The sequence below is a fragment of the Gopherus evgoodei genome, chromosome 7 (genome assembly GCF_007399415.2).
Source record: "Gopherus evgoodei ecotype Sinaloan lineage chromosome 7, rGopEvg1_v1.p, whole genome shotgun sequence".
Lineage (NCBI taxonomy): Eukaryota > Metazoa > Chordata > Testudines > Testudinidae > Gopherus > Gopherus evgoodei.
In genome coordinates, this window is record NC_044328.1 from 10,976,358 (window position 1) to 10,997,995 (window position 21,638).

Consider the following 21,638-nt stretch of genomic DNA (forward strand, 5'->3'; position numbering starts at 1 on the left):
AAAAAAAAGAAAAAAAAAAGAAAAAAAAAAGAAAAAAAAAAGAAAAAAAAAAAGAAAAGAAAATTTCATTTTATACTTTAAGGAAAAATACAGCAAATCTTGAGGACTGACGTCCATATTTTTACTTACCCATTCTTCACTAGAGTGCTTACATCTAGTGACAGCATATTCTACAGAAGAGGACAAACAGGAAACATCTATTGTTCCAAGGGACAAAGCAGCCTCATCCATGACACAGGACAAATTTAAGACCATGGGCTAAAAGGTAAAATGTGTATTTTTGTGAAGGGTAATTAACAATTTTAAATAATTAATCATAAATTGGCTTCCTGTATCAATGCATCTCTCACAAAATTCCTGGTTGACTCTCTCGGGTTTTGGTACAAGCAGCTGTACCAATACAGTAAATGGACAAAACAGTGTGCTCAGTATGTCTAGATGAAGAGATCAATTAACACCTTGCCCACATTGCCCTGTACTAACCCAAAGGATACCTTTGCTCTAGAAGTTACTCACACTCCTCTTATACTATACCACATTCCTCTTTTATCAGTTGTCTCTGGAGGACACCTTTCTTCTATAAAGTCTTTCAAAAATGTTTTCTCCTTGCACCATCAGCCAGTGTATTCCACGTGTCTGAGCTAGACTACGTGTCCAAACTAGATTTAAAACTCCTTGGGGCAAGGTTCATACTATATGTGCATGTATAATTCCAAATTCATTACTGGCACGCAATAAACAATATTAAAAATCCAACACAAGTGCATGTTGCATGGAAGAAGCCTGCATTATGATAATACTTTTTAAATAGAATATTTTTTCATCAATATAATAAATTCAGTTAATATCATCCCATGAAAGATTAACAAGCCAATAAATCAAAAGCATTAAAAGAAGTGTTACAACGAGCACTTGCACAAGACAGATATTTTGAAATCAAGTAGTAGTATTCACTACAAATTGTGAGTTATATTTCATAAAATAATACTGGATATATTGAATATAAATGTATAAGAGTGGCTAATTCTTTCATTTATTACCACAGAGAAATGTTTTAAAGCCCAGATTCTGCAAATACATATAGGAGTACTCTCCACTGAACTCAATGGGCTTATTCTTGTCTATAAACGTTTGCAGACTCAAAGACTAAAATCACTAATCCAAAATTTTACTTCATTTAATCTCCATCACAGGCAATCAACCAGCCTCAGCACAGGGAAATGGACTAGATGAAGTCTGGCAGTTCCTTTAAGCCCTACATTTCTATGATTCTAAACAACCAGTCAACCCCTGGACCCATCCTGCAAGCATTCCACACACAAAATTTTCAACTTCCTGTAAAATGCCCAAGTTTAAAATTTTCATTGATTAGGCCCTTTGGCCCCAATCCTGAAAAGATTTATTCACATGCTTAACTTTACACATTGCGAGTACAAGAAGTCACACGTGAATAAATCATTGCAGATTCAGGGCCTTTATTTGACTTTTGCTTTACTGGGTCTTAAGCACACTAATACTCTAAGTAGCCCATAAATAAAATGCGATGCTCATACATATTCAGAAAGATATGCTCCCTAATTCACTTCTGGGTCACCTTGAGCACATTTGTGTGCACACACAGCCACTTGAAGTCAAACACTGGATATACAAAGCAATGGAAATTTCATACATAAATCTACAGAGAAAAAAAAAATCTTCCAGCACCTAAACCCCATTGAACGCCTTATGCCTTGAACCAGCTCCAATAAATGTGTCAATCTAACGTGAATTAGCATGGCATAAAAATACACAGCAGACTCAGATGACCTCTCAAAAATAAAAGTACAAACGCTGAGCACAAGTATGTGGTGTAACGTCCCTGAGCAATAAGGGGGCACGTTGCCAAGGGGACTGCGCTGAGCTCACACAGAGGCAATGTCAGGAAGAGCAGACCATATTGGCAATGAAACTGCACTGTCCTACTGAAGCTCAGGTGGAGTTGGGCAACAGCTATGACAGAATCACAAGGTGCAAAATAAAGGTTTGTGGCTCCATTAGTCTGGAATGGAGTGAGCAAAAAAGTGCATGAGAGGGCAAAGAGAAGCCAATCTTAATAAGGCTCCTAGCATCTAATTCCAATCTTCGATACAAAGTACAGCTTAAATCTCTACAGCTCACTGAACGCTTCATCCCATTCCAGCCCTACAGGAAAGGCAGAAGCAACCCATAGCCGCCCCCCTCCAATACACACTAACTTCCCCTGCACCCTACACCCCCATGCCTCTAGCCCCCAGCATGCATCCCCCACACCCACTACACACACACGATCCCCCGTGCCCCCACTCACGCTATTCCCTTGTGCCGCACCCATGCTACTCCCTCTGCACCCTTCCGCCATCCTCCCTGGGACCCCCACACTAGGACCCCTGCGCCGCCTCCACGCATCCCTGCGCCCTCCCCACAGGCTATACCCCCATGCCTCTACCCCCACACCCACTACACACTATCACCCGTGCCCCCACCCACACTATTCCCTTGTGTCACACTGCCCCCACCTCTGCAAGCCCCCCCACACTATTCCCTTGTGCCATCCCCCCACCACCCCCACTAGTCCCTCTGCACCCTCCCCCCAACTACCTCCACCATCCTCCCTCGGATCCCCACACTACTCTCTCTCCGCCCCCCGTTATTACCATGTGCAGCCCCCCCCGCCGGTTAAGAAATCTTCCCCCTCACCCTGCATGGGGGCCCCGCACACAGGGCCCGCCCAGCGGCTCGCCGGCGAGCACCGATTCCCGCTCCCAGCACCCGCGCGACTCACGGGTCTGGGCCCCGGCTCATGCGCACGCACCCGGCAGCGGCCGCGCCAGAGACTGTCACAGCCTGGCACGAGGAACCACGGCGGCGCGGGCCTGACGCGATTTCTGAGCGCCCGTCTCCATGGTGCGGAGCGCACGCCGGCCCCGCCCCCTTCGGCTCCCCCGAAAGCACCTCAGTCCCTCCCTGCAGCATTACCCCCCCCCCGACACCACCTCTAACCCCGCCCCCCAGCGCCTCCCCGCAGCATTAACCCCCCCGACACCCACCTCTAACCCCGCCCCCCAGCGCCTCCCTGCAGCATTACCCCCCCGACACCCACCTCTAACCCCGCCCCCCAGCGCCTCCCTGCAGCATTAACCCCCCCCAGACACCCACCTCTAACCCCGCCCCCCAGCGCCTCCCCGCAGCATTAACCCCCCCAGACACCCACCTCTAACCCCGCCCCCCAGCGCCTCCCTGCAGCATTAACCCCCCCAGACACCCACCTCTAACCCCGCCCCCCAGCGCCTCCCTGCAGCATTAACCCCCCGACACCCACCTCTAACCCCGCCCCCCAGCGCCTCCCTGCAGCATTACCCCCCCCGACACCCACCTCTAACCCCGCCCCCCAGCGCCTCCCTGCAGCATTAACCCCCTCGAGACACCCACCTCTAACCCCGCCCCCAGCGCCTCCCTGCAGCATTAACCCCCCCAGACACCCACCTCTAACCCCGCCCCCAGCGCCTCCCTGCAGCATTACCCCCCCCGACACCCACCTCTAACCCCGCCCAGCCCCTCCCTGGAGCATTAACCCCCCCAGACACCCACCTCTAACCCAGCCCAGCCCCTCCCTGCAGCATTAACCCCCCCCGACACCCACCTCTAACCCCGCCCCCAGCGCCTCCCTGCAGCATTAACCCCCCCAGACACCCACCTCTAACCCCGCCCCCCAGCGCCTCCCTGCAGCATTACCCCCCCCGACACCCACCTCTAACCCCGCCCAGCCCCTCCCTGCAGCATTAACCCCCCCAGACACCCACCTCTAACCCCGCCCCCCAGCGCCTCCCTGCAGCATTAACCCCCCCAGACACCCACCTCTAACCCCGCCCCCCAGCGCCTCCCTGCAGCATTAACCCCCCCGAGACACCCACCTCTAACCCCGCCCCCCAGCGCCTCCCTGCAGCATTAACCCCCCCAGACACCCACCTCTAACCCCGCCCAACCCCTCCCTGCAGCATTAACCCCCCCAGACACCCACCTCTAACCCCGCCCCCCAGCGCCTCCCTGCAGCATTAACCCCCCCAGACACCCACCTCTAACCCCGCCCAACCCCTCCCTGCAGCATTAACCCCCCCAGACACCCACCTCTAAGCCCGCCCCCCAGCGCCTCCCTGCAGCATTAACCCCCCCAGACACCCACCTCTAACCCCGCCCCCCAGCGCCTCCCTGCAGCATTAACCCCCCCGACACCCACCTCTAACCCCGCCCCCCAGCGCCTCCCTGCAGCATTAACCCCCCCAGACACCCACCTCTAACCCCGCCCCCCAGCACCTCCCTGCAGCATTAACCCCCCCAGACACCCACCTCTAACCCCGCCCCCCAGCGCCTCCCTGCAGCAATAACCCCCTGAGACACCCACCTCTAACCCCGCCCCCCAGCGCCTCCCTGCAGCATTAACCCCCCCGAGACACCCACCTCTAACCCCGCCCCCCAGCGCCTCCCTACAGCATTAACCCCCCCAGACACCCACCTCTAACCCCGCCCAGCCCCTCCCTGCAGCATTAACCCCCCCAGGCACCCACCTCTAACCCCGCCCCCCAGCGCCTCCCTGCAGCATTAACCCCCCCGAGACACCCACCTCTAACCCCGCCCCCCCAGCGCCTCCCTGCAGCATTAACCCCCCCAGACACCCACCTCTAACCCCGCCCAGCCCCTCCCTGCAGTATTAACCCCCCCAGACACCCACCTCTAACCCCGCACCCCAGCGCCTCCCTGCAGTATTAACCCCCCCAGACACCCACCTCTAACCCCGCCCCCCAGCGCCTCCCTGCAGCATTAACCCCCCCAGACACCCACCTCTAACCCCGCCCCCCAGCGCCTCCCTGCAGCATTAACCCCCCCCGAGACACCCACCTCTAACCCCGCCCAACCCCTCCCTGCAGCATTAACCCCCCCGAGACACCCACCTCTAACCCCGCCCCCCAGCGCCTCCCTGCAGCATTAACCCCCCCCAGACACCCACCTCTAACCCCGCCCCCCAGCGCCTCCCTGCAGCATTAACCCCCCCAGACACCCACCTCTAACCCCGCCCAGCCCCTCCCTGCAGTATTAACCCCCCCAGACACCCACCTCTAACCCCGCCCCCCAGCGCCTCCCTGCAGTATTAACCCCCCCAGACACCCACCTCTAACCCCGCCCCCCAGCGCCTCCCTGCAGCATTAACCCCCCCAGACACCCACCTCTAACCCCGCCCCCCAGCGCCTCCCTGCAGCATTAACCCCCCCAGACACCCACATCTAACCCCGCCCAACCCCTCCCTGCAGCATTAACCCCCCCCAGACACCCACCTCTAACTCCGCCCAGCCCCTCCCTGCAGTATTAACCCCCCCAGACACCCACCTCTAACCCCGCCCCCCAGCGCCTCCCTGCAGCATTAACCCCCCCAGACACCCACCTCTAACCCCGCCCCCCCAGCGCCTCCCTGCAGCATTAACCCCCCCAGACACCCACCTCTAACCCCGCCCCCCAGCGCCTCCCTGCAGCATTAACCCCCCCGAGACACCCACCTCTAACCCCGCCCAACCCCTCCCTGCAGCATTAACCCCCCCAGACACCCACCTCTAACCCCGCCCCCCAGCGCCTCCCTGCAGTATTAACCCCCCCAGACACCCACCTCTAACCCCGCCCCCCAGCGCCTCCCTGCAGCATTAACCCCCCCCGACACCCACCTCTAACCCCGCCCCCCAGCGCCTCCCTGCAGCATTAACCCCCCCAGACACCCACCTCTAACCCCACCCCCAGCGCCTCCCTGCAGCATTAACCCCCCCAGACACCCACCTCTAACCCCGCCCCCAGGCACTCCAGTGCCTCCCTGCAGCATTAACCCCCCCGACACCCACCTCTAACCCCGCCCCCCAGCGCCTCCCTGCAGCATTACCCCCCCAGACACCCACCTCTAACCCCGCCCCCCAGCGCCTCCCTGCAGCATTAACCCCCCCAGACACCCACCTCTAACCCCGCCCCCCCAGCGCCTCCCTGCAGCATTAACCCCCCCAGACACCCACCTCTAACCCCGCCCCCAGGCACTCCAGTGCCTCCCTGCAGCATTAACCCCCCCCGACACCCACCTCTAACCCCGCCCCCCAGCGCCTCCCTGCAGCATTAACCCCCCCAGACACCCACCTCTAACCCCGCCCCCCCAGCGCCTCCCTGCAGCATTAACCCCCCCCCAGACACCCACCTCTAACCCCGCCCCCCCAGCGCCTCCCTGCAGCATTAACCCCCCCAGACACCCACCTCTAACCCCGCCCCCCAGCGCCTCCCTGCAGCATTACCCCCCCCCAGACACCCACCTCTAACCCCGCCCCCCAGCGCCTCCCTGCAGCATTAACCCCCCCAGACACCCACCTCTAACCCCGCCCCCCAGCGCCTCCCTGCAGCATTAACTCCCCCAGACACCCACCTCTAACCCCGCCCCCCAGCGCCTCCCTGCAGCATTAACCCCCCTGAGACACCCACCTCTAACCCCGCCCCCCAGCGCCTCCCTGCAGCATTAACCCCCCCGACACCCACCTCTAACCCTGCCCCCCAGCCCCTCCCTGCAGTATTAAGCCCCCCAGACACCCACCTCTAACCCCGCCCCCCAGCCCCTCCCTGCAGCATTCACCCCCCCGACACCCACCTCTAACCCCGTCCCCTAGCGCCTCCCTGCAGCATTAACCCCCCCAGACACCCACCTCTAACCCCGCCCCCCCAGCGCCTCCCTGCAGCATTAACCCCCCCGAGACACCCACCTCTAACCCCCCCCCAACCCCTCCCTGCAGCATTAACCCCCCCCAGACACCCACCTCTAACCCCGCCCCCAGCGCCTCCCTGCAGCATTACCCCCCCAGACACCCACCTCTAACCCCGCCCCCCAGCGCCTCCCTGCAGCATTAACCCCCCCGAGACACCCATCTCTAACCCCGCCCAGCCCCTCCCTGCAGTATTAACCCCCCCCAGACACCCACCTCTAACCCCGCCCCCCAGCGCCTCCCTGCAGCATTAACCCCCCCAGACACCCACCTCTAACCCCGCCCCCCCAGCGCCTCCCTGCAGCATTAACCCCCCCAGACACCCACCTCTAACCCCGCCCCCAGCGCCTCCCTGCAGCATTCACCCCCCCGACACCCACCTCTAACCCCGCCCCCCAGCGCCTCCCTGCAGCATTAACCCCCCCAGACACCCACCTCTAACCCCGCCCCCCAGCGCCTCCCTGCAGCATTACCCCCCCGAGACACCCACCTCTAACCCCGCCCAACCCCTCCCTGCAGCATTAACCCCCCCAGACACCCACCTCTAACCCCGCCCCCAGCGCCTCCCTGCAGCATTACCCCCCCCAGACACCCACCTCTAACCCCGCCCCCCAGCGCCTCCCTGCAGCATTAACCCCCCCGAGACACCCATCTCTAACCCCGCCCAGCCCCTCCCTGCAGTATTAACCCCCCCCAGACACCCACCTCTAACCCCGCCCCCCAGCGCCTCCCTGCAGCATTAACCCCCCCAGACACCCACCTCTAGCCCCGCCCCCCCAGCGCCTCCCTGCAGCATTAACCCCCCCGACACCCACCTCTAACCCCGCCCCCCAGCGCCTCCCTACAGTATTAACCCCCCCAGACACCCACCTCTAACCCCGCCCCCCAGCGCCTCCCTGCAGCATTAACCCCCCCCAGACACCCACCTCTAACCGCGCCCCCAGGCACCCCAGCGCCTCCCTGCAGCATTAACCCCCCCGAGACACCCACCTCTAACCCCGCCCCCCAGCGCCTCCCTGCAGCATTAACCCCCCCAGACACCCACCTCTAACCGCGCCCCCAGGCACCCCAGCGCCTCCCTGCAGCATTAACCCCCCCGAGACACCCACCTCTAACCCCGCCCCCCAGCGCCTCCCTGCAGCATTAACCCCCCCAGACACCCACCTCTAACCGCGCCCCCAGGCACCCCAGCGCCTCCCTGCAGCATTACCCCCGCCCCGAGACACCCACATCTAACCCCGCCCGCCAGGCACCCCAGTCCCTCCCTGCAGCATCAACACGCCCCCCCCACAGACACCCACCTCTAACCCCGCCCGCCAGGCACCCCAGTCCCTCCCTGCAGCATCAACACACCCCCCCCACAGACACCCACATCTAACCCCGCCCGCCAGGCACCCCAGTCCCTCCCTGCAGCATCAACATGCCGCCCCCTAGAGACACCCACCTCTAACCCTGCCTCCCAGGCACCCCAGCGCCTCCCCGCAGCATTAACCCCCCCGAGACACCCACCTCTAACCCCACCCGCCAGGCACCCCAGTCCCTCCCTGCAGCATCAACAGCCCCCCCCACAGAGACACCCACCTCTAACCCCGCCCGCCAGGCACCACAGCCCCTCCCTGCAGCATCAACCCCCTCACAGAGACACACACCTCTAACCCTGCCCACAGTCCCTCCCTGCAGCATCAACTCCCCTCCATGGGGCACCCACCTCTAACCCCGCCCCCCAGCCCCTCCCTGCAGCATCAACACCTCCCACATAGAGACACCCACCTCTAATCCCGCCCCCCAGGCACCCTCAGCCCCTCCCTGCAGCATCCACTCCTGCCTCCAGCCCCATCCTTGCAGCATCAACCCCCCCATACACAGAGACACCCCACCTCTAACTCTGCCCCCCAGGCAGACCTAGGATCTCCAGCCCCACACTGACCCCCACCTGTCACTGCACTTCCAACCCCCCCAGCCTCACACTGAGCCCACCTGTCTCTGTACCTCCAACCCCCGCAGCCCCTCCAACCCTGCATCGACCCCGCCTGTCTCTGCACCTCCAACCCCCAAACCCCACACTGACCCCTGCCTGTCACTGCACCTGCACCCCACAACACACGCCTAAGCCCCCTCCAATCCTTCAGCCCCACACTGACCCCTGCCTGTCACTGGACTTCCAATCCTCCCAGCACCTCTAACCTCCCCACTCCAACACCTTCAACCCTCCAGTCCTGCATTGAACCCGCCTGTCACTGCACCTCCACCCCACAACAGGTGCCTCAGGCCCCTCCAATCCTTCAGCCCCGCATTGACCCCTGCCTATCACTGCACTTCCAATCCCACCCCACACATGCCAGCATCTCCAGTCCTCCAGCCCTGCATTGACCCCTGCCCCATCACTGCACCTCTACCACCCTACACACACCTCAGTTCCTCCAATCCTCCAGCTCCGCGTTGACCCCTCACTGCACCTCCAATCTCACATACACACACCAGCATCTCCAACACCCCATTCCAGCCCAAATTCCAGCACTCCTCATTCCAACACTAATCCACACACACACACACACATTTATTAGTAGTAGTTTTACAGTACTGGCTTGAGGCCTAACCAAGATCAGGGCCAGCTCCATCATGCTTGGCTTGATACAAATATATAGTAAGAGACAATTTATGGCCCAATTTTCACAGATGTGGAGCACTCAGAGCTCCCACTGATTTGCTTAATACTTTTGAAAATAAGGCCATTCGTGACACACTAGCTATAATAGACAATTATTGATGAGGTAACAGATTAAAAATAATCACTTAGTGTGTTCAGTCTTTTAGAGAAAAGTGCATTGGGAATGGTTGTGTTTTTAATAGAATGGCATAACTGCTTACTGAAGATTTTATGTATTTGAGCAACCATGAGAAATCTGGTATCACCTGGATGGAGTAATATCACCCACGTGCTAATTTTAATCACAAATTATTACTTGAGGCAGTGATGTAATTGTTTAATCCCTAAAGCAAATATTGCTGAAACATTGGCTGATTTATGGTAATTTTGCTTCTAAATCAGAATTGCATGAAAAAAGTATGTGATATGATGTTTATATTTGTTTATAATGACTTAATAGTCCTGAAAGCTGGATTTATATTGAAAATGGAACGATAACATGAAATTCAAGGCAAATGGCAGAGAGGAGAAAGAACTCAGGTTTAGTGAATGTTTATTGAGGTTGCTAAACACAAATAGATCCTGGTAATTCTTTCTGGATTTGTAGGTCCTGGATTAGAGACACAGCCTCCCTTTGTCCTAGTCTGAGCTAAGTATCAATGGAAGGGATTGCTACTAAAGGTTGGAGTCTCCACTGCCTTGGACTGTGCAAAGAGGGTATAAAGTGCTACCAATCAGAATAACAGCGTTTTTCACCCACTTTGCACAGATTTAAAAAAGTACACAGTGCAAGAGAATCAGATCCTGGTTGTTTGTGATAGCTTCCAAAAAGTAGTCCTAAATTTCTTGTCAGATTTACTATAACAAAAATATCCATGGATAATACCAGCACCTGCATACTTGACTAGCCTTGCCCTCTCACAGCTGGAAGCCTGCAGGAGAATATCAATGTTGTGTTACAGTTTATACCTAATGGATAATCTCCTTTAGCTCATGTGACAAAGGTTCTACTTTTGGATCCAAGTTTCCCTTAATTTAAGGCTCAGCAAGAAGTTGTTGTTTTTTTTTCAGGCTCTTGCAATGTTGTCTATACAGAAGACTGAAGCAAAAGAAAACCTGTTTTTCAAGCTGCAAATACATAACTTGAAGACTATAATCTGGCAAAATTTAAGAACATAAGAATGGCTATACTGGGTCACACCAAAGGTCCATCCAGCCTAGTATCCTGTCTATTGACAGTGACCAATGCCAGGTGTCCCAGAGGGAGTGAACCTAACAAGTAAGGATCAAGTGATCTCTCTCCTGCCATCCATATCCAGCCTCTGACAAACGGAGTCTAGGGACACCATTCCTTACCCATACTGGCTAATAGCCATTAATGGACTTAACCTCCATGAATTTATCTAGTTCTCTTTTAAACCCTGGTATAGTCCTAGCCTTCACAATGTCCTCAGGCTAGGAGTTCCACAGGTTGACTGTGCACTGTGTGAAGAACTTCCTTTTATTTGTTTTAAACCTGCAGCCCATTAATTTAGTTTGGTGGCCCGTAGTTCCTTTATTATGGGAACAAGTAAATAACTTTTCCTTATTCACTTTCTCCACATCACTCATGATTTTATATACCTCTATCATATCCCCCCTTAGTCTCCTCTTTTCCAAGATGAAAAGTCTGAGCCTCTTTAATCTCTCCTCATACGGGACCTGTTCCAAACCCCTAATCATTTTAGTTGCCCTTCTCTGAACCTTTTCAAATGCCAGTATATCTTTTTTGAGATGAGGAGACCATATCTGTACGCAGTATTCAAGATGTGGGCATACCATGGATTTATATAAGGGCAATAAGATACTCTCCATTTTATTCTCTATTCCTTTTTTAATGATACCTAACATCCTGTTTGCTTTTTAGACTGCCGCTGCACGCTGCATGGACATCTTCAGAGAACTATCCATGATGACTCCAAGATCTTTTTCCTGATTAGCTGTAGCTAAATTAGTCCCCATCATATCGTACTTATAGTTGGGGTTATTTTTTCCAATGTGCATTACTTTACATTTATCCACATTAAATTTCATTTTGCCATTTTGTTGCCCAATTACTTAGTTTTGTGGGATCTTTTTGAAGTTCTTCACAGTTAGCTTTGGTCTTAACTATCTTGAGCAATTTAGTATCATCTGCAAACTTTGCCACCTCACTGTTTACCTCTTTCTCCAGATCATTTATGAATAAGTTGAATAGGATTGGTCCTAAGATGGACCCTTGGGGAACACCACTAGTTACCCTTCTCCGTTCTGAAAATTTACCATTTATTCCTACTCTTTGTTCCCCGTCTTTTAACCAGTTCTCAATCCATGAAAGGATCTTCCTTCTTATCCCATGACAACTTAATTTACGTAAGAGCCTTTGGTGAGGGACCTTGTCAAAGGCTTTCTGGAAATCTAAGTATACTAATCTAATCTAAGTAACAACTTGTTACAGAAAAAGGAAGTGTCTGTGTCCATAAAAACATGTGATCTCGCCAAGGATAAGTCTGTAGGAGGAAATGTTTATGACCTTCAAGAGATCAAAATAATATTATGGAGACTGAAAGTTCCCCAACCCTAACTAGGAGACTCATGTTTCCCATAGTGATTTAGCATATTGAATCTTCCCCTCACCCACATCTACTCCTACAGCCAGTTCTTCCACTATTAAACTGCCAATATTTTTAAAAGTGACTAGTGATTTTGAGTGTCTCTGTTTTTGGGTGATCTACTTGAGACACACTGAAGGAGCCTAATTTTCAGAAAGTGCTGAGCACTCAATCTATGAAGCTCAGGTTCCTGGAAGATATTTCAAAAGTTGGGCATCCAAAAATCGGGGCACCCAAAATCATTAATCATTTTGCAAATGCAAGCCCGTAAGACTTGGCTGTATACCAACTTGGCTGAACTTGGCTATGTACCAACTTTTTGATGGGAGGATTTCAGCAAAAATGGGACAATGGATTGAATTTTGCTTCACTTATAACCACTTAAGTCAGAATTTCGTGATGAATACTGGTCACGTGTCACTTGAGGCACGTTGCTCGTACGCTAAGAAGAATGAAACTACTGTGGACTTACATTTATATAACTGACAGAGTCAAACCCAAGTGGCCCTCTTAATTATGAGAAAATCTGGTTTTGATTTCGATTGCTACAGAGACAGGTTAACATCCTCCAGGTTACACTTATACTACTACTTCCTCCTTGACTTCTGTGGAATGGCACAGGACATACAGTAAGTGAGAGAAGAATTTCTCCTTTGATTCTGTGGGCCATATTCAGAGTTGAGTTTAAGTGAATCTAAAGGAGTTTATGATGCTGTAATGTGCAGCATCTCCCTGCCCACCCAAAATGTTTTACACTCGTTTAAACTCCCTTAAACAATCCTGGATTCAGACTACGCTAGATGCTAACTAATCCTTTAGATTATACACACATGCGTTTACCAATTTATACATCGCCTCTGAATTTAGACCAGTAAAGCTTATTCCAAGGGTGTCTAAATTGTAACTTATATACTGAGGGGCCAGATGAGAGGGTGTATCAGGAAGAGCAACATATCTGGGAGGAATTTAAAAATAAAATAAGGTCACCCCACTTTCCTGCTGCACACCTTTCTGCCAACCCGGGGCATGTAAATTACACCAGCGTAAACTTCCTTGGACTCACTATATGGCTTCTTATCAGGATCAGCATGTCTTAATAATATGAGGTGATGTTCATACCTAAGCCCTTATTTTAATGATAAACACAGGTAGAAGCTTGCTCTTCCTAGTGGTGAACAGATATTGCAGGAGAATTAAATTCTGTTAAACCAATGCCAGAAATCAATCATCATTTTTAATTAGTGGTGAGAGCCTGTTACAACCTGTCTTAAATTACAGTGCTGTAATTAAAATTGCTTTTATTTAATGCTAGTATTTGCAGTAACCAGAGAAGAATACAAATAAATGTTTCAGAGATGGTACTGTATTAGTCAAAAATAGTTTGTCTGAATTGATACCTATATAGGTATTGTAAAGGGGAAAAAAGAGAGAGATTGAGATTCTGGCAAAATAGTCCTGAATTATAAAAGGCTGACGTATTGGGCCAAACTCAGATACATACATGCAAGTCACATTGTAATCAATGGGAGTTGTCTGCATCCAATGGGCAGAACTTGTACTTAGAACTCCTAAGACTGACATCTCACAATATATCATTTATTTCTACAATGCCCTTAGTTTACATAGTTGAAGGCACAGACATCCAAGGTCTCTCCTCAAAGAGTTTACAATCTAAGGGCCCTATTCTTCCACTCTTCCTCATGTTGAATAGTAACTTGCTTCTCAAGTAATATTGTTGATTTTAATGGAACTACATGCAGAGTGGGCAACCCATAAATGTTCCCCACTAAAGCTGACAGAATAGGTCCCTAAATCAGAGAGGAGTTAGAAAAAATGGCTCAACAACTGGATTATGTTGAAACAAAGAATCAGGAATCAGAGTTAACCTTATTTCTGAACATCTAAGCTATTTGAATATCCCATTTTCTAAGAATTAATTTTTTTATCCACATTAACTTATCTAAGCATTTCTAAACTTCATAGCATTTAACTGTTTTAACTGTAATTTCTTGGTATGTAGATTACACTAGCTAGCAGCCTTAATTTAGTTTAGTACACAATTCCACCAATTACAAGTACATAACTGCTTTTCTTATTATTATTTTCATTTCACACAGCATTCACTGATATGACATGAGGCTGGAGACTGCTTTCAGTTTCACTCATGTAAACCTGGAGAAACTTTACTGTCTTCAACAGTGTTATTCTAAATTTACTCAGAGCAGAGTCGGCTCCAAGTTTTCTGCCGCCCCAAGTGGCGGGGAAAAAAAAAAGCTGATTGGCGGCGGCTCAATCGTGCCACTCCATTTTTCGGCAGCGGGTCCTTCTCTGCCTTTCTTCCTCTTTGGTGGCACTTCGGCGGCAGCACAAATAGGAAGAGAGGGACTGAGAGACCCGCCTCCGAATTCCCGCTGAAGACCCAGACGTGCTGCTCGAATAGCGGATGGAGTGCCCCCCCTTTGTATTGTCTGCCCCAAGAACCTGCTTCCTTAGCTGGTGCTTTAAGCCGACCCTGACTCAGAGATTGCAATCTCATTCATGAAGTGTAACAAATGTGCTAATTTGCATTACGTTATGGGTGTTTTTATGAAGAATTGTCATGCATTAAAAAAACAATTTAGTAGACCCTGGAGATGATTCTTCTCTTACTGCCATTTTTTAGACCAGTATAACTCCCCTGACTTCAACAAAATTATACCTGATTTACAACAATATAAGTAATAGGAGAATCAGGACCACAGTCCTCTCAGCTTTAGTGGCTTTGTCATCATTTTTATGCTAAGTTTAGTGTGTGTTCACAGTCTAGTTTATGGGGGAAATGGCTAATCTATTTTGTCTCATTGAGAAAGAACAGTAGGTGGAAACTTTGCTTCAAGGTCTCAGAAAAAAAAACTTAAAAAAATAGTCAAGTGTAGTTTACTCTGTGCAATAGCTCTTATTCCAAAGGGAGACTGAAGGTGCATTTGTGATATGATTTTAAAATTATTTTTCCTACTTTTTGATAACATTACTGCATTATTTGTTCATTGTAAAAGGAACACAAAGGTAATCCAGTCACTCATCTGAAAGGGTGCTGGAACCAGTCCTTTGGAAAAACTGAGCCTGAGCAAAACCTTTTTGTACAGCAGGATACCCTTGTTTTAAACTTCAATTTTTTGAATAGTAAAATCTCTTCAGTATTCAGTGCTTGCCATGTATGTGTTGTTGCTATGGTCTCAAACCAATGGGGAAAGTTTTGGAATGCCCTTAAAGGCATCAACTTTCAGGGCTGCATCAGTTCCAAAAATTCAAATATAGTTGTCTTTTGACACCACAAAACAGAGACTCTATCCCACTTCTATTGAAATCAATGGCAGTCGGAGCAAGCTGAAGGTTTGCCAATTTTTTTTCTTCTTAAATTAATATATTTTCTATGCCACTGAGTCCAGGGAAATACTTTGCATATGATGACAAACTGGCAATCCCCTTGCTTTATGTGAATATTATATTTTGAACGATGCTTTGTTACATAGCAGTTTTCAAAGGAAAATAAAGCTGGCAAGATGAGTATATTTTTTAATCCTTTTAACAATTCTTGATTACTTCCCACTTTATAATTTTAAGATTACGTTAAGCATTAAAAGGTCCACAACATCATCTTATTGAGAGAGAAATACTGCCTATACACATTATCTTCTCCTGCCTGGCTTTTATCAATTCTCATGATGTCGCTTTTTGAGACGTGTACAAAAGAGAGCAAAGTATCCTGTTTAAATAGACACTTTCAAACCAGGGAGCGATACAAAAATTTGGAAACCAAAAACTGTGTGATTAGGGAGTAAAGATACATACAAAGAGCCATTGTTTTCAGTAACTCAACTTGACCTGAGAGTATGAACAATTAAAGAGATGCAATTTGGCAGTGGCAAGCTTCAATGCCAGTGTTATTACTTTTTGTATATAATGTATGAGGAACATTAGAAAATGTCGAGGCCATGAAATTGACAGATAAGGCTGTAGGTAGTAATGGTTCAGCTATCCCCTATGTCTCATTTTAAGACAGATGATCCCCTTGCATCTATTTCACCTCCCATATCCTGAAAACTAATACAAAATATCTTACAAGTATAGTGACTCTCTCCTGTGTAACATAACACATTGAGGTATTTTTCCCCTTCCAACTATCATCTTTGTTACTGAAATCTTGACACAATAAAGCTCATTTTAGCCATCAAATCTACTTCTAGCTTTTCCCCTTTATTTGTTACTCGCTTTACATTAGCACAAAAAGGCTTTTGTTCTAATCAAAAGCATTACTGGATTAAAACCAGTAGAACTGATACGACAGTATGACAAGCTGTTAAACTTGCAACCACAGCACCATCTGTACATGAAGCAGTTAGAGCAAAAGCATTTAAAAATGCCTCCACTTTCCATATGAATTTCTTAGTATGTTTTAAATGAGTGCCAGTGATCTTGAAACACTTAAAACAACATTCTTCTCTCCAACAGACTAGATGTAGCACTGACTGCAAAAAATGCAAAATTCCCTAAAGAAAACCTCCCTGCCTCATGCCTTTGCCCTGATCTAGAGAGGCAACTTACTAGGGACAAGAAGGGGGGCATTTAGCATATTTAATTCAGCCCTTGGCCTTCTTGGCTGAAACCACCAGCAAAGATGTCAGTGTTACTTGTGACTTTTTAAAAAAAATCTGAAAAACTGTTTAAAAGAGAGTGAGCTAAGAATACCAGCTCCTTGCATACTGGCCATTGGATAGCTTTGGGTAGGTAAAGAATCATATTCATTGTTCCCTTATATGCCAATCTGTAAATCAGTTAAAGAGCAGTACGTGTTAGGAGGCTGTGGTGTATTATGGAGAAGACTGGTTTTGTGTCAGTGTTCAGAGATGTCTCAGGTTCCACTGACTTCTTTGTTTTCATCTTCAGGGCCCCTTGCCTACTATTTGTTGCCAAGGCCTCCTGCAGGGGGAAGTGCAAAGATCCATTTCTTCCTGTTCCAATTGCCTGGCCTCCTGCCAAGAAATGAAGAGCTGCTTTCCTTCTCTCTGTGGATACCCTTATTGGGAATAGAAGAGGAGGAAGCATGAGACATAGAAGCTGTGCAGATCATTCTGGAAACAAAAAATCACCGATGAGTCACAAATCCATGATTTTATCAACATTTGCCATGCTTCTTGTGCAAACTCTAATCCTCATGCCTAGCACAACCCCTGATTTAAGTGATAATCTAATAGCTATAAATCCTCTGTGACCAATTTTGAATTCATATATCTATTCTCAATTAACATAGCTCTGCAACATTTGTCTTATGTAATGTATTTAATTGAAGTCATTACATAAATCATTTATTATTTGTAACCTGGACAAGGTAGCTCAAAGACACTGCAATATATGTAACATTATGTTACAGACATTCAGGATAAAGAATCAAATATGCAAGATCACACAAACTCTGCTAAGAACAGAAAAGTCAAGCCACTAGACAGAATCTTGACTAACAGCTGCAAGTAGCAACAAAGAAGCAGTAGGGCTGGAACTAGGGGTGCTGCCGCACCGTCTGGCTTGAAGTAATAATAACATACACCAGATACATGGTTTCCATCATCAGCACCCCTAGCAAGAAGTGACTTTCAAATACCAAGAAATAGAAAAAGTGTTTTTTGCTAAATGCCTTTCATGATATGTTTCAGATTACAGCCAGTGATACCATAGACGATCCCTTCAATGCAGATTGATCCTTCCAAAACTAATAAATATTTCTTATGAAAGACAATGCCTCAATGAGAACATGCGTAAGCCAGCAGGAGAAACTTATCTCCTTACAATTCTTAATTTGCAATCATCCTTCTCCATTAAGTTTACGGTGAAACATAATTTCTCTATCAGTCCCTTTCATATTGTCCTTTCAGCTTGATCAAAAATATTAAGCAGCCTCACAGACAGTAGCTTTTTATTTTAAACTTTATGACCTTAACAGCATGTTGATATTAAACTTTTCACTAACACATACATACACAATACAATGGCATATCTGTACTGACTAATTCCAACCTTTTGATCTAAAACATCATCATCATTAAACAGATAAATATCCATGATACACAAGTATATTTAACACCCAGTCCTGCTTCATGTATATTCTTAAGTTATGCAATTGCGTAAGGGTTTATGGGACCAGGGTCTTGGATTGCAACTTTCTTGAAACTAATATGGATTTATAAAGTATTTTATTACTCTGAAGGAAAAGCTCAGGAAAATTCACTTGCCTTATATGCCTTTACTGAGTATTACTAAAGACATGATAAAAATTGTCATTAATTATAACTTAACTCATTCATTACATTCAACACAAATATTAACGTAAATCTGTGTGCCTAAATTTAGGCACCTATATCCACGTGGATAGACCTAAAAAAGTGACCTAATTTTCAGAGATGTTAAAAAGTCAGATTTCCCATTTATTTCAAAGTAGTGAAAATTTTGGACTCTTTTCTAGAGAAACAATATTCATTTTACATGAAATGGGATAATATAAGTTACCTCAAAAAATCCATTATTTATAAACACTGCATGATGACATAATTTTTATTGATCAGATTCTGATCTCATTTATACTAGTATAAATTGGAATGGCTCCACTGATTTCAGTGGAATCTTTTCAAATTCATAGGTGCGTGAGATCAAAACCTGGCCTTCCAGCCTTTAAAAGAAAAAACACTCAAGTCTAGCGACAAATATTGCACCATACAGAATAAGATAAGTATTTCTTTTGGAAGGATGCTCAGATTACTACAGTTAGATCACACACCATATTTAGAAGAGAGACAATTATTTCAACATCACAGTTAATAAACTAGGTTGGTGAGTATTTAATTATATTTATACTTTTTCAAGTCATGCAAGATATTTTAAAACAATCAAAATATTTTTTCTTCTTTGAGAAAGAGCTTTTTTTTCCCCTTAGACATATTAGATGAAATTCCATAGCAAGAGTGACAGGCAAAACAGCAGCAAAAGTTGTAGTATTAGGTGAAACAAAGCAGGCAGAGAAGCTCTGAATGCAACAAAATGATGAACAAAGACAAATCTGGCTATTTCAAATAATTGTGCTCCTTTTCAAGGCAGCAGCAGTCGTGGGAAAGGAAAGCCTCTGATTTTTTCACAGCCTGATCAGAGTCTGACTATCCAACTTTGCCTCTAATCATCTCGTCTATTTTTAGAAAATCTTTCATTCCCCACTTTTATGACTCTCTCCCCCAAGTTTCAGACACTGAAGTCACTTGAGTCACTGATTTAATAGGTTTCAGAGTGGTAGCCGTGTTACTCTGTATCAGCAAAAACAATGAGGAGTCCTTGTGGCACCTCAGAGACAAACAAATTTGTTTGGGCATAAGTTCCACGGGCTAAAACCCACTTCATCAGATGCATGGAGTGGAAAATACAATAGGCAGGTATAAATACACAGCACATGAAAAGATGGGAGTTGCCTTACCAAATGGGGGGGGGGCAATGCTAACAAGCCAATTCAATTAAAGTGGAAGTGGCCTATTCTCAGCAGTTGACAAAAAGGAGTGACTACCAAGGGAGGGAAAAATCACTTCTGTAGTGCTAATGAGGCCAATGTAATCAAGGTGGCCCATTTCAAACAGTTGACAAGAAGGTGTGAGTATCAGCAGAGGGAGATTTACTTTTTGTAGTGACCCATCCACTCCCAGTCTTTATTTAGGCCTAATTTGATGATGTCCAGTTTGCAAGTAATTCCAGTTCTGCAGTTTCATGCTGGAGTCTGTTTTGGAAGCTTTCTTGTTGAAGAATTGACACTTTTAAGTCTGTTACTGAGTATCCAGGGAGATTGAAATGTTCTCCTACTGGTTTTTGAATGTTATAATTCTTGATGTCTGATTTGTGTCCATTTCTTCTTTTGCGTAGAGACTGTCCGGTTTGGCCAATGTACATGGCAGAGGGGCATTGCTGGCACATGATGGCATATATCATGTTGGTAGAGGTGCAGGTGAATGAGCCATTGATCTTGCAATTGATTTTGCAATCTTGATTAGCTGGTGGGTCAGGATGCAAATAGACTAACATTATGAAGCACTAAATACATAATGACCAGAGAGATAAGCCTGAGCATCTACCTCCTCCTGCCTGAACAGAGCCTGTCTGAAGCACATCACCTCCTGATGATCTGCCTTTAATGTCAAAGCTTTCAGAACAAAATTTCCAGTGTAAATACATAGCTTCTTAAATGTTATCCATGAAACAGTTTGCCATTATTGTGACAACCACTGGGCTACTGGCTCTCAATATAGCCACCATTTGGTGAATTATTGTCCATAAACTTTACCCAGACAGTCCTGTAAAATTCCATGCTGCCCTGTGCCCTCTGCCAATTGGCACAAATAAGTTCCTGGGTTACACCCCTAAAGTGGAGAAATACTTACTTTCTAGGGTGTGGTCATGCCTAATTAATTGTTGTTTGTAAAAGCCTTCATGATAGTTGGATGAAAGTCTTTATAAAAGAGAAGTATGCAATACAGTGACAAATGTTTAATAAAACCCACACCATCATCATTAAAAGATATTGCTACTCAGGATGATAGGGAACACTACCCAAAAGACATGAGCAGGGTTGGGTTGCTTTAAACTAATCATACATTTTCACTTGTTTGGCAATTCAAAGCCACGAATTTTGTGTGTAACACCTTTTCTCCTACAGCTGTGGGTGCTTCAGGTAAATTCTAGACTTATTTCTATTAATCCAGCATCTTTCCTTCAGGCATTATACTTTAGTGCATTCCAACTAGATAACTGATGCCAACATGTGCTCAATGCTTGATGGACATAGTAGGCTATAATTTGGTTTAGTTTTGGACAAAATTTTAACCCCCTCTCACCGCCCGCCACTTTCTTCTATAGCCTTTTAATGAGAAATCCAGCACTACTACTGATAGCCAGACATTATCCTGTCACAGGACACAGTAAAGATACTGATGGGAAAAGGAAATATGCTGTATGTAAACTCTAGATACTAAAGGCATTTAAAAAGTATGAACATACCAGCTCCAAGTCCATTATTACCTAGGACTTTTTTGTCCTTATCTGTTTGGTTTAATTAAGCACAACAATATCACAAAAACAGCAAAGAATCCTGTAGCACCTTATAGACTAACGGACGTTTTGGAGCATGAGCTTTCGTGGGTGAATACCCACTTCGTTAGATGCATGTAGTGGAAATTTCCAGGGGCAAGTATATATAGTCAAGCAAGCTAGAGATAATGAGGTTAGTTCAATCAGGGAGGATGAGGCCCTGTTCTAGCAGTTGAGGTGTGAAAACCAAGGGAGGAGAAACTCGTTTTGTAGTTGGCAAGCCATTCACAGGCTTTGTTTAATCCTGGGCTAATGGTGTCAAATTTGCAGATGAACTGAAGCTCAGCAGTTTCACTTTGAAGTCTGGTCCTGAAGTTTTTTTGCTGCAGGATGGTCACCTTAAGATCTGCTATAGTGTGGCCAGGGAGGTTGAAGTGTTCTCCTACAGGTTTTTGTATATTGCCATTCCTAATATCTGAT

At 47.6% G+C, this 21,638-nt stretch overlaps 1 protein-coding gene across 4 annotated transcripts in view; it reads right to left on the bottom strand.

Annotated features, from left to right (window-relative positions):
- GPAM (glycerol-3-phosphate acyltransferase, mitochondrial) overlaps window positions 1-2,844 on the bottom strand; it is a 49,276-nt gene extending 46,432 nt beyond the window's left edge. For 3 of the 4 annotated variants that reach the window (XM_030569202.1, XM_030569201.1, XM_030569198.1), the window contains exons 1-2: window positions 2,716-2,796; window positions 130-258 (exon numbers count right to left, since the gene is read on the bottom strand). In XM_030569202.1, the coding sequence (XP_030425062.1) occupies window positions 130-255 (126 nt within the window). In that variant the 5' untranslated portion in view covers window positions 256-258; window positions 2,716-2,796. The other variant, XM_030569199.1, reaches the window with a different exon arrangement.
- Between the last annotated feature and the right edge of the window lie 18,794 nt (window positions 2,845-21,638).